General features: G+C 36.9%; 1 protein-coding gene across 8 annotated transcripts in view; it reads right to left on the bottom strand.

The window, feature by feature from the left end:
• Adgrv1 (adhesion G protein-coupled receptor V1) overlaps window positions 1-14,706 on the bottom strand; it is a 545,344-nt gene that overhangs the window by 80,187 nt on the left and 450,451 nt on the right. For all 8 annotated transcript variants that reach the window (XM_078044879.1, XM_078044892.1, XM_078044896.1 and 5 more), the window contains one exon: window positions 11,152-11,309. In XM_078044879.1, coding sequence (XP_077901005.1) covers window positions 11,152-11,309 — 158 coding nt within the window. The remainder of the gene's footprint in view (window positions 1-11,151; window positions 11,310-14,706) is intronic.

The following is a 14,706-nucleotide window of genomic DNA, read 5'->3' as shown; positions in this document are numbered from 1 at the left end:
TTTTAATTAGCCAAAAGTTGAATGGAAGACATCAGTCATCTACTAAAAAAGGTTTTTTTTTTCTCTTAAATTGAAGCAATAAACATGCATGACTGTTTTATGTAGTTTTCAAAGAAGTAGGAAGTAATGACTCATTGGTAATTTTTTCAGGACAAATACAAAAGAATTAGAGGGGGAATAAATTCTTTAGAAAAGTGGTAAAACCTATTCATGATGGGTATCAAGATAGAAACTTGCCAGGCACCATGGTGCAGGCCTGTGATCCCAGTGGCTTGGGAGGTTGAGGCAGGAGGATCACAAGTTTAAAGCGAGCTTCAGCAATGAGGTGCTAAGCAACTCAGTGAGACCCTGTCTCTAAATAAAAATAAAAAATAGGGTTGAGGATGTGGCTGAGTGTCCCTGAGTTCAATCCTCAGTACTATCCTCCCTTCCCAAAGAAAGAAAGAAAGAAAGAAACTTGATCCAATTCCATTCTTTCACCAGCATAAATGATATACTCAATTGAGTATGCTAAGTCTAGACTTAGTCATGTTACTTTTAGGTAACAGCATCAGGTACGTATGGCTAGGGCATATAGAGTTTATATGGTGAAATAGTAGAAATTTTCTTTTATCCTATAGTCTAAGGATTATCATGGAATGATTTAAATGACATAATCAGTTGTGCCTTTCAGAATCCTTTAGTATGGAGTGGAGAGAGATGTGAATCCAGAAATATTAGTCTCTAGAGAGTGGCAATAGCCTGAGATGACTGGTGAAATAACTCAGGTGCTTTGGACTGGACTGTGTCCTTGACCCCTTAGACTTATATGTTAAAGCCTTGATTCCAACTATGAGGATTTCAGTTGGGGCCTTCAGAAGGCCCCATTAGATCACAATGGTGGAGGCATCATGAAGGAATTAGTGATATTACAAGAAGGGATATGAGAAGAATCTCTCTCCATGCCATGTGAGGGCCCAGTGAGAAGATAGCTACATTGCAAAGAGGGTGGTTATGGATACGTGCTATCCCCCAAAAGCTCCTGTGTCAATGCAGAAATGTTCATAAGTGAAATAATTAGTTTATGAGAACATAACCTAATCAGTTCATCCTAATTTGAATGGACTGGCTGGGTGTTAACTTGTAGGCAGATGGGGTCTGGCTTGAGGAATTGGGTCCCTCGGGGCTTGCCTTGGAAAGATGCATCTTCCCTTCGCTTGCTTCCTGACCCCACCATGAACCAAGCATCTTTTCTTTGACAAAACCTTCAGCACGATGCTCCACCTCATCTTGGGGCCAAAGCTGTGGACCTGGCCAACCATAGACTAAATCTCTGAAACCTTGAGCCAACATGAACTTCCCCTCCTCTAAGTTTTTCTTGTCAGGTATTTTGATCACAGAAACATAAAGCTGACAAACACATGGGTCCTCACCTAAATCAGCTGGCACCTTGGTCTTGGACTTCAAGCCCTAAGAACTGTGAAAAATAGTCTGTTATTCAAGACATCTATACTATGATATTTTGTGTAGCAGCCAGAGCTCACTAGAAAACTAGGCATCATCATGAAGAAAGAAAAGGAGGGGGATATATGAGAAATATTTAGAAAGAGTATAGAAGGAGGGAGTTATGTATATATCTGCATTCTGTACCAAGGACACATTTAAATAGCTGTCATGCTAATAAAATACCAACACATATTGAATGCTTGGCAAGTTCCAGGGAGTATATTAAGTACTTTATGTGAATTAGTATTTCATCCTCCAAACAATCATATAAAATTAAGTATATTATAACACCTGCATTACCTATAAGAATAGTGAGAAAGCCTAGGGATGTTTCATTTCCAGAAAAACAGTGGACAATCTTCCTTGGATAACACAGGCTGAAGTAGAAGATGAGGACATAATTTTACAGCCCAGACTCCTTCAAGTTCTTTCGGGGTAATAGAAGCTAATAATTATTTTGATGGAATTAAAGTTCTCCAAGATTAATGTTTATGTGTTGTGATTATAGATGAGTCTCGGTACCAGAATGGCTAGGGTCAAGCGTTGGTGCTGGCAGCAGTGGTGGCTCTGGAGAGCTTGTGAGTTACGTCTGCTTCTCAGCCCAACTGCACGATCAACAGTGTCATAAATGTGGAACTTTTCTAAGCCTTGTACTTCCCATTTTTTTTGAATGATTAGAGTAATGATAATACCTGTTTCATAGGCTACATGTAAAAATTATGAAAAAACATGTATATACAAACTTCTCAGCACAATGTCTGGCATATGGGAAGTATCAGTAGTTAGTGATGGAGGTGATGGAGATGATGATGATGATAATGACCATGAATGACATGGACAATCAGGATCCAAGTAAATTCCTGCCTGTTACTTACATGCAAATGCAGCCCACAAATATGTGTTATGCTCTTTGCCTAACTAGAAAATAAATGTGGATTAAATCTAACAGGTTAGTATTGAAATAGGTTGAAGGGGGAACTACCTCTGTTGCCAGTCATCAGTATTCAACTGAGAGTAGGGAAAAGTCAGTCACTGATGTAAAAATCAGGAAACTTGAGTTCTAGAAAGACACAGTTCTTCAGTCCTTTTTCTTCTCTGGTTACATGTAGAAATCAGGGGCTTCATCAGAAATTTAAACTTTCAACTCTATGATTTTATCTTTTACTCTTCAAATGGATGTGCACAGCCTTCAGAAACCACTGATGTTATTGTTCTAGGAGTTTTGTTTTATTCAGTGCTGGAGATTAAATCCAGAGCTCACAACATGCTTGGCAGGTGCTCTACCATTGAGCTACATTTCCAAACCTGTTCTATCAAATCCCAAATGTCTTCAGAAAACAAATAGTAACAACATATCATCTATAGGTTCAAGCATTTTTGATTCAAATCTTTGAAGATTGAGGGCACAGATATAACTCTACTCAGAGGATGAATATCCATAATGTATCTTGAAATATTTGGATTATTCCCACCAGTTCAGGCAAAGGATGGGAAGACTGCTCACAGAGACTGTTTATTGTATAGCAAAAGGTCTGCGGTTTTCCTTAGGTCTCTAGGCATTGTTTTTATATTTTCTTTTCAGCAATAAAATTGGGAGGAGACTGCAAACAAGCAGCTTGCTGCCAAGGACATGTGAAACCTGTTATGTTGGTCATCCTGGATCTCATTCAAGCACGTACTACTACTAGGTAATAACAATTCAACTCTGCATTAGCAGAAGCCTCGGTTGTGCTTTGGGAAAAAAGTCTCATTTTCCCAGTTTTATTTATAAACCATGAACATTTCTATAAGCAATAATATTTAAGATGACACTGACGTACTTACAACTTTGATGTGGGAAAAATGAGGGTTCTAGAACCAGAGAGTTCTAGCTATTGATTATATGTTAAAAAAGTGCAAAATTAAATGAGTGCAAATTATTATCTGTCACAGTCCTGCAACTGGACAAGGTAGCCTTTCTGCTCTATGTGGTATCTACTGGGGCTGGAACCTATAAGAAGGTTTCTTTGCTCACATATCTGAAATCAGATTGGGCTGACTGAAGCAACTACAGGTTGACTTAATACATCTCTCTGAATTTCTGTTCCTCATGATCAGTTTGGGATTTCTGTACTGTGGTCAATCAAGAGTGATATTGGACATATGTGGTGGCTGACTTCCAAGACAAAGGAAGTTGAAATAGCTGGTCCTCTGAACGACAGACCCATTATGAGACAACATAACTTCCCTCACATTATACTTACCTAAGCAAGATCAAAGTCAGCCCAGGTGTCAAAAGAGGACAAGTAGAACCCACCCCTTGATGTGAAGATTAGCCTCCATGTCTTAAAAGAAGGGACCTATATTATGGCAGTAATCTTTGGAGAATATAACACCATATATTTCATTTATTAGGGGCTCTTCCTCTTTTTTCTTTTTCTTTTGAATTTCATTGGGTTTATTGGAACTCGATTTGAAAATTTTACAATGTCAGGAGTAAAAATGTCACTCAGCTTTAAGTTGTAATGGATGAAACTTTGTAATATTCATTATAACAAGCTTTCAATAGTTTTTATACTAGCAATGGAATCCTGATTTAATTTACTAGAATTGTTCTCTTTCAGGATGCAGAAATGGAACTTCACAAGAAATGGAAGCACTAATCATCAAAAAAATGCTTCCAGGTAAGAGAAGTGGCCAATATAACACCTGGAGATTTTGAATGTGTCAGGTTCACATTACCCGTGGTCAACTGGATCAAACCACCTTTCCATTTTTAAACATCATATTTAAATCTATGTGTGGGATTTTTATAACAAAGGGATTTGTAATCACCTACTTCCTCTTTTTATTCAAATTAATTTTCTTCCCGGTCCATGAATCATCCCTCACATAAGAACTGGCTGATGAATCAGAAAGGAGTCAGCAAATTCTAATGAGTCTAAAAGGAGAGACAAGCTTATCATTGCCAGAGATCAAAACTAACTATACCTGAAAATTATAGGCTTTGTTTAAAATGCTGTGTGAGACACTGAAATTTAGCTTAGTATACCTTTATCATGACTCATCTTTCTGGTGTATCCAACCCACTAAAGGGAGGAGGCAGCTAATGAATCTCACTAGAAGCCACTGACCTTCAATCATTCAGTTCATAGCAGTGAGGTGCCCCAAAGCCAAGCTATTAATGCTGTCCCAAGTCATGCCCAGAGACAGAAGAGAATGAGGTGGGGGACATGTATAGCACTGAGTGCCTTCCATTTCCTAGGAGCTCTTTCCTTGTTTTTCTCTTGGATTTCACTGAGTTTATTTAAATTCTGAAATTAAGGGATGTCAGAAGCAAAAATATCACTCAAAATGTAGACCATAAGATATTGCTACTTGTATTCATTAAGACCAACAGACAAATGTTGGGGAAGTTGCCTGTTTTCATGCATATTTAATCTGCATAGAACAGGATCAGTTTGGAGAATAATTCTACAGAAATTATGGAAGATTCTGGGCCTAAAATTTTTTTTTTTATGTAAGCTCTTCAGTTAAAATATTTTGGTTCCTGGTGTTAACTAACTGTACCTGCTCATCAAACCTAAAGCTCTAGGTAAGGAAATAATCATAATCATTTTGCTTATTAATTAAAAAAACTCACCTTGGCCACAGAGATTAAATTGAACCTTCTTTCTCAAAATGCACCTCATTTATTGTTAAAAATGATATATAAATAACTTCAAACTCTTGACAATTTCTGAAAAAAATACTTAAAATATAGCATAAATTGTATAGGAAATTGAATTTTTATAAGAAAGAGGACTTGACTTTTATTCTTAATTTACTTATAGAAAATGCAGTTCTCATAATACTTTCTGATGGTCTACAAATGCTCATCTAGTACAAGAATGAAGGGAAAATACAATTAAACTATCAGCCATATAAATAAAGTGCTTTATGAGAAGGATTATGTTGCATTCTTGGAACTGCAGAGAACTAAGCTGGATGTGCTTGAGACACATTAGAACTGCACTCCTCAGGTGCTAAGTGTACAAGGAGGCATAAAACAAGCAGGCAAGAGTAGAGGCTCTGGGTACAAGGCTGTGAGTTGCCTTTGAAGCTTGGTTGTCAGAAAACTGAGCTGCATCTGCTTACACCGCAGACTCTAAGCTCCTGACTGGGGCTTGTGCCACTTATCATAATAGGGTACAATATTAGAAGCAAAGAAAAGTTGCTTCCTATGCATATTTCCAAAACTATAGACATGGAGCTTTCAAAATGTACTTAATATTATGCTAATATGCTCAATGTTTCATCAATATCCCCTCCTTTTATGAGTATAGCATTTAATGTGTAGTTACAATGTTTTCTTTAATTCTGGAAAATTCTCAACCATTATCTCTTCAAATCATGCTTTTCCAACATTCCCCAGTTCTTTTCTCCTGATAATCTATTTATTATTATGCTTTTGGATTTGTTTTCATGTTTTTCCTTTTTTGTATACTTCCTTTGTGAATTCCTCAACTGTATCTTTTTAAAGTCACTCATTAATTCCCTCTTCTCTGTCTCACCCAGAGTTTATCTCAAATATTAAAATATTTTAAAATTTCAATAGTGTATTTTACATTGCCTTTGTTTCTGAAATTATTTTACATTCATATTTGTCCATCTTCATTTGCTCATACTTATTTTTGGTTTTGTTGTGTGTTTATATGCTTTTTAAAGGAATATATTATACTTTTTTTTCCAGGGGTTCATTGTCCAACTTTTTCTGTTAAGATCCAGATACTAATTATTGTTAGATTCTACAGGCCACATACTCTCTGTACTCAACTTAGCATTGTGAAAGCAGCCATAGATAATATATACACAGATGGGCATGGCTGGGTTAATTAAAAAAAAAACTTTATTTAAAAAATAGACCTCTAGCCAGGTGCAATGCTGCTGGCCTGTAATCCCTGCACTCAAAAGGCTGAGGTGGGAAGATCACTTAAGCCTGAAAGTTTGAGACCATCCTTGTCACAAACAAACAAACAAACAAGAACAGGTAATGGCACACATTTCAGAAAATAGTTTGGCAGATCCTCAGATAGTCAAGCATAATGTTAATATGTGGCAGCAATTGTACTGCCACATATACCCAAGAGAAAAATTTAAAAAGTCATTATAAAATCCTGAATATAAATGTTCTTTTCAGTGTTATTTGTAAAATCTAAAAATAGAAAACAAACCAAATACCCATTAACTGATTAAGAGTTTTATATCCATAGAGTGAAATATTATTTGACAATGTAAAGAAACCAGATTTTGACATATGTTACAACACTGATGAGCCTTGAAGAGGTTAGGCTAAGTGAAAGATGCATAAAACCACATTTTCTGAGATTTTACTCTGCAAAGTGTTGGGAACAGACACTTCTAGAGAGAGAAGGTTGAACTGGTGGTTGCTTAGGGTTCAGATAAGTGGAGGAATTGGTAAGTGATTACTGATAGGTATGACATTTCTTTCTGGGATATTGAAAATGCTCTAAAAGTAGACTATAGTGATAGTTACACAACCATGTAAACATACTAAAAAGCCATCAAACTGTGCAGTTTAAACAGAGGAACTTTATGGCATGTAAATTGTTTCTTGATAAAAGTTTTGAAAAGTAAATAAATACAATGGAGAAACAATTAGGTGAGTGGGTTATTGGGCCAGTTTGCTCTTTCCTGCTTCATATTTTTTAGAATTCTAGCATGTTTATTCAAAATTACTTATGGATCCCTCTGCTTTGTGAAATGCTTGTGGATTTAATTGACTTTTTGATTTTAGCTTCCTTGTTAGTTTTCCTTCTGTTTTGGAGACTTCTAGATTGCAAATAATCTTGAGTAGAAAGCATTTGCTCCTTTTCTTTTTCTCTGATTTTTCTCTCTGGCTACCTTTCTATTGAAAGGTTTTGTTTTTGCCTCCTCTCAGGCCTTCTTGGGCTGACAGTCCAAAAAAGAGGACCATTTTAATGTCTTGGGCCTTCTGTCTCCATGGTGACATCATGGATGGGTAGATATGGTGTGAACTCTGAACACTTGGCCCTGATTCTTAATTAGATGTGTTGTTCGTCTTCTCCTGCTAGATTCCTTTAAGCCTTCCCAAGCTTCTGCAGCAGCTCCTTTCTTTCCATGCAGCATCTATTGCTCAAGTCTGTCATGGGTTAGGGGCTTTTAGCTTCCATTTTACCATCATAGCATTTGGGATTCTTCTACATCTACCTGATTCTGGCCCCACAGAACATCAGCCAGCTCACTTTTTATGTTTCTGTTCTATTTTTTAATGCATTGAGATCTTCATCTTTTTAATACTCTTTTGTTTTGTTATTTTGAACTGTTATGTATATAGAGCAGAGCAGAAGGCAAAGCATGAATTTATTTACCATGCCATTCTGATGGGATATTTTACAGGTCAGTGCAATAAAATTTAGCGAGATTCAAACAGTGTCAAGTACTCCTGATTAGTGTAGATGAAAATTTTGTTCCTGGAAATTTTGGATTGAGGTAAGTGGGGCCTATTTAAATGAAGATTACTTAGAGTAGTTTACACATACAGTATGAAAAGGTCAGTCCAAGGTCAAAGTTGAACACATAGTTTTGGGAAACAAAAAATCATGGAAAAAGAAAAAAATAGTACTAATTGTCAAGACGTTCAAGGGGCTATCTACAAATAGATCAATAAGAGAAATCATTTCATTTTGATAAAATATATAATGGTTCCTCTTTTTGGGGGGAGTACTGTTCTATTGAACTCAGGGGCACTTGACCACTGAGCTGCATCCCAAGCCCTATTTTGTATTTGATTTAGAGACGGGGTCTCACTGAGTTGCTTAGCCCCTCACTTTTGCTTAGGCTAGTTTTGAACTCACAATCCTCCTGCTTCAGCCTCCAGAGCCTCTGGGATTACAGGTGTGTGTAATCGTGCCGGGCCTAACAATTCCTCTTTTTCTTTTTATTAAAAAAAAAAAATATATATATATATAATTGTAGATGGAAACAATATCTTTGTTTTATTTATTTATTTTTTATGCGGTGTTAAGGATAGAACCCAGTGCCCCACACATGTTATGGCATATTTATGATCATTAATTTAGTCATTTTTTCAATAAACATTAATTATGTTTCTGTTATCCACTGAGCACTCTGCAAGGCCCTAGAGATATAAAGATGAATAGTCAATATTAATTGACCTATTTAGTAAAGAAATCAACATACACACCTAAACCTAAACAAGTCACCATTCAGTTCTATGACAAGTGCTATGACACTAGGAGTAAATACTTTAAGGTCATGAAAGAGGAAACAGGTAATTCCAATCTGCAGCAATTCTGTAAGAGGCAATTCCAAAGGCTTCACAGACAAGTTAGAATATTGAGACCTTTGGGAATTTCTGTAAGAGAAGCGCATGAGGCCAATGGGAACTACCTTATCAATCACACAATTTTTACTTAGATTACAGGATATTTTGAACAGCTTTGGGGAGTTAATGAAGACTATGGGAGGGTGAGAAGCCCCTTCCAGTTCTCTCATCCATCCTCATGCTCCCCTTTCACTGAGCACATAGGGGCTATCAACTTATCATGAGATACTCAAAGTAGAGGCCTCCTTATGTGAGAGACATGGCAGGTGATTTTAGGAAAAGAATAAATAGATTGGCAATGTCAGGATGCAGAATAAACAGTGACTAACAGGGGAGATCTGTGGGGACTCTTAAGAGCTAAGAGTCTAGACTTCTACTTTGGGCAATGAGGAAGACCTTGTTTGACTACAGTGAAGTGAAAGTATTCACTTCATATTTTTGAAGTATGACCTCTGAGATCGAAAAATGGTGAAGAAAAAGATTAGAAAGAGAGAGACTAATCAGAGTCCAAGTATTATCTCAACTATTGAACTGAATTATCACAGGAATAGGGGAATTAGAAATAACTTAATATCTGAAAAACAACAACAAAGCAATATTTCTATTAATATTTCATTTCAAGAGAGGACTCCCTACTTGAGATAGAATTGTGATGGGACTTTTAGCATTATGATGAATGCTTGAGGGCTGCTTTTCAGATAATTAGAGTATAGTTTTATTTATTACATCAGTGATGGATCATATCCAAGAGGTGTATGGAGTGATTTAGGTCTGCAAAGATTAACTCATTGTGTTTGCCCCCCATTGATAATACGCAAACACTGGCCACTATTATTATAAATAAATAAACAAACTAAACAAAACTTATCATTTAAGGAAAGAAAAAACAACAACTTTTCTTTCCAAAAAAATAACATCTGTTTCAATAAAATAAATCTAAGTTGAATAAAGTGCAGCTTTTGGATAAAAGCTTAAAAATTAGGACTCAGGAGGCTGAAGCAAGAGGATTGCAATTTCAAAGCTAGTCTCAGCAACTTAGTGAGGACCTAAATAATTTAGTGAAACCTGTCTAAAAATAAAAAATAAAAAAGCTTTAGGGATGTAGCTCAGTGGTAAAATACTCCTGGATTAGATCCCCAATACTCTTCACCATAAAAAAGTAGTATTTCTACATTATAAATCATTTTTATTGAGGAATTTAAGATTACTCATAATTTTAAATAATATTTCTCCCTACATAATGATCACATGTGGAATGAGAGAAAATAGAGAAGAGGTATCTAGATACTAATATCTTAAAACCACCACACAAACTAATCAGAAAGTCTCTTTTCTTCATCGTATTAGTAAATTTTTTTTGCACCTTCCTGATCCAGTTCAGGAATTAGAAGACTTTTTTTTTTTTAATGTTAAAGTGTCACCTTATAAGTGACAATATCTATTGAGTCCTTTTTAATATATTAGGCACTGTTTTAGAGATTTCCTATGTGCTATCCTGCTTAAATGTGACAGGCACTTAAAATGTGAATAATTCCTCTAAGACTGCCATTCATTTGACTTCAGATCTGTAAAAGCTTAGAAAAGAGAAGATCATGGGCCTAAGAGGGATCTTCAATGCTGTATCTTGATGACTCACACAACACTTCAGTGAGAGTTTTTGTCTGTAGGTGTGTGGTTATTGTTCCTAGTTAAGAAAATTCCCAGGAGACTAGAATCTAACGACAACAACAACAAAAAAAGAACCAGATCATAAAAACCTGTGTTCAGTGTGATTCAAAGGGAAAAAATGAACTGCAGTGAAAGCCAATTTGAGCTGGAAAGACTTGCACTCTTAAGTAACCGGACATGTGTAGTCACTTAGGAAGCTGTCTGATTACATATGTTTTTAAACATCTGTCAGCACAATCAGAGCGCCACATGCAGAATATAGTGCTCGCAAGCATCGTGGAGGTTTGTTCAACTGTGAAGAAGTCTCAAAATCTCCAGGAAATAAATTGGTTTCACAAGCTGAGTGCAGATTATTATTGCATGAGTTGAGGAAAGCTTGAGAAGCGGCTCCCAGTCTGTGTGAATCATTCACATGGACCTTAATACCTTTAGGACAAAACTTGACAGCAGCAGGCCAGCCCTGAAGAAAGAGATGTCAGAAGCACCAGAAGCAGGAGACACTGGGGAGGTAAGGCTTAGTTTAAGCCTTAAGAGCTAAAAGCTGAGCCTAACATTTTTCTGTTTTTTTTTTTATTAAAAAATATTCACTGACATTTTCCCACTACTGAAAAACTCCTATCTCCAAAATGCAAATAGAGTTCTTTTCAAACCTGCAGCGTTGGTTCTCCCTCTGAATACATCGTCGTAGGCTTTCCACTGTGGCTTCACCTGGTAGGCGTGGATGAACACCACGAACACCACCACCAGGCACATCAAAGGAACAAGGGCCGCGGTAAACAGGGCTGCGTAGATGTTTGGAATGAAACATCTGGAAGACAGTAGGGAAGAAAGAGCTCAGACAACTTCAATATAAACTTTTTTTTTTTTTCAATTCAGAATGTGTCACTTCACTTATACTAGCTCTTTGTATCTAGATGGTGGCCAAATTAAAGCTTTGTTAGACAAGAGGCTACCTGCTGAAATCTACCCATGGCTTCACGAAGTAGGTTCTATGGAAGTTCGTGAGAAGCTCAGAAAACTTCAAAAAAGATTATGGTCAAATAAGAGTGAGAGATGTACATTGTATATATCTCAGAGATTCAGGGTACAGATCTGCATTTAAAAAGACTGTAGGAAGTCATATAGTCATCATACCTGGACTCTGGAATCAGATTGGCACTGAATTCCAGCACCACATCTTAAATAATGAGTGACTTTTGCTGTATTTCTTAACCTTTCTACACCTTCACTCATCTTTAAATAAGAAGTATAAGAGTATTTGCAACAGAAATCAGCTGTGAAGATTGACTGAATTTATTTACAAAAGCATCTAGTCAAGTTTGTGTAACCTGCTGTTTCTGGACTTACATGAAAAAATGGGTCCCTTCCTTTCTCTTTCTCTTAGGGGCCTTATGATAGGACTCATGTTCCTTAGAACACACTTTGAGAATCATTGATTTGGTCACATCCAGCTTATGTTTCAAATTAGTCCATGTTTTCCAGGGAGAGTCCAGGGCTCATTTCTATTGCCTCCCTCCATCTAACCTCAAATAAAGAAGAATACCATTAGGGTTTCAGGTCATGGGGCTGATTGTGGAGTTACTGTGTCCTGTCAAGCCTGATCAGGTTTCTATGGCTCCAAGGGCTGTGGCTGCTTCTGCATAGAAGGTACTAGGCTATGGCTCCTCTCTTCTCCTTCCTTCCTCCTTCTTCTTTCAATCCTCTTACTTTCTCTATCTCCTCATCTTCTTTCCCCCTACCCTTTTGGACTCCTCCTCCTGGCATAAGTCCAATTCAGGAAATAAAGGATGAAGGGTCATGGAACTGCTAGGGAGCTAATCATAAAGCATTTCTTTGCCTGGCTTTGCCAACTTCATCTTCTTGACCTAAATGTCCCTTGGGCTGCAGAGAAAATATTCTTTTTTAATTTTTTTTTATAGTTGTAGATGGACAACATGCCTTTATTTGTTTAGTTATTTTTGTGTGGTGCTAAAGATCAAACCCAGTACCTCACACATGCTAGATAAGCCCTCTGCCACTGAGCTACAGCCCCAGCTCGAGAGAAAGTATTCTTTAAAGGCAAATCTGAGGATTCCAGGGCTCCACTCTGTCACATTCACAATCCTAGCTTTTGAGCAGATGGCAGTTTTGTCATTTCCCAGCTATACATTTCCCTAAGATTCCTTTGGTCTCTCAAAAATGAAGGTTATTTTCCATTTAGAAGCTATATGCTGTGCCATTGTATCTGTTATTCCTGGAGTTTACATAGAACAACAGAGTCCAAAGTAAACTTTACAGTATCTAAGTATATAATTTGGTTACAGTATAATAACCAGAAAAATAGTTTTAGAGATTCAACTGGAAATATTTACTAATGGGTCATATCATCCTCTTGTTCTTTACTAGAATCTCCCACAAAATTCTTGCTGTTAAATTGGTTATCATCATCTAAAACTGTGCGTTTGAGATATGTATTCTTTTTTTTTTTAAAAGAGAGAGTGAGAGAGGAGAGAGAGAGAGAGAGAGAGAGAGAGAGAATTTTTAGTATTTATTTTTTAGTTCTCGGTGGACACAACATCTTTGTTGGTATGTGGTGCTGAGGATCGAACCCCGGGCCGCACGCATGCCAGGAGAGTGCGCTACCGCTTGAGCCACATCCCCAGCCCCCGATATGTATTCTTATATAAGACTTACTTCTTAAAAGTTACAAGGCTATAAATTAATTATAAGAAATCATAATAGAAAACAATATGTCTTCTATTTTTCCCCCAAATCTTCTCCATTTTTGATACATAATATCTGTAAGCCTATATTATAATACAGCCATAAACATTGGACTTTGAAGAAAACTCAAGAAAAAGAACATATAACCTATTTAAAGGAAAATCTCAAGATCCAAAATACAGGTAATCAGAGAAATGCCCATTCACGTGGGAAAATAGTGCCTCAATTTTACATTTAAACTGAGATACATTGCTAAAGGCCTTACTCAGATATCACTTCCAATTAACATGACCTGTAAAATGTATTCTTTGTGTAAACAAGACTCATCTTAACAGATACTTCAAAACATACTGCACATCTGCAAAGGGATGTCAGAATGATGAATTTCCTGGTTTTAGAATTTAATTTGGACAACACAAAGCCTGAATCCTTCCCTGAACACTCACCTGTATGCAGTAAGGCCTGTTTCTTTTAGATAAAAAGACCATGATTAAATAAAACAGACAAACACTAATGGCCTTGATATTAAATGTATTTCTGCCTTACAAACAGTGTTCATATTGCTTATACATTATTTTGTACAGTGGCTTTAAATGATTTTTTTTTTCATCTGAATGATGGATTTACAGACAGACTGGCCTAAAGCTGCTTAGATGAATTCAGAGACTAATGGAGGAACACGCTGCCTTATGTTTTGCCTTGAAAAATGTCATCTCAATTCAATTCGTGGATGATTATTAAACCTACTGTGACTTGTTCTAGTTGTATAAAGATTTGTCCAGAATGCTAAGGCATAGGTATGATTTTCCAACACCCACACTCCCCTTTGGCCACCAACTGGAGAGGCTCACTTTTGTATTTGAAGAACTTGCCTAACATTTTCCTTTACCTTGGAGAAAAATTCTTGGAACGCTATATTCAGATAACAATTCACCATCTTCGTTAAAGAACATAATAGACAAAGTGGACATGCAGGGGGCTGGAAGTAATCAGGTATGTCCACAGTACCTCTCAGGAAGAAAACGGAATTCCCTGGGTTCTATTACTCTTAAAAATCTCCTTTAAAGTCCTCTTAACTTGTATGATGACATGGATCATTCATTCAGAAAGAGATGCAGGAAAATTACCTGATCCTGACTATTGCCCTTTTCTCTATTTCTATAGAGACCATGACTTCTCATGAGGAGTGGACCACTGAGACTCCCCTAACTTCATCATCCACATAATGTGGGTCAGATCACAAAGGATCAGGGCTTTGGTCCCACAGCATGCTGGTCTTGTTGGCAGCCCCTTTTGCTTTCCTTCTTACCTAAGTCACAGTAATATTGCAGGGCCCTCCCCATTGCCCACACCTATCCAGTTGTGCCTCCACCCATCTCTCTTGAACAAAAACTACTTGTCTTTTATATTCTCCCTTAGTCTTTTTCACTTCTGAGACACTAACATTTGCAAATGAGGTAAGGCTAGCTAAAAGGGTTAAATCACAAGTACCCATAACAGAC

Source organism: Ictidomys tridecemlineatus, chromosome 1 (assembly GCF_052094955.1).
Source record: "Ictidomys tridecemlineatus isolate mIctTri1 chromosome 1, mIctTri1.hap1, whole genome shotgun sequence".
In the NCBI taxonomy this organism is placed as follows: domain Eukaryota; kingdom Metazoa; phylum Chordata; class Mammalia; order Rodentia; family Sciuridae; genus Ictidomys; species Ictidomys tridecemlineatus.
This window is presented reverse-complemented; position numbering and strand designations above follow the sequence as displayed.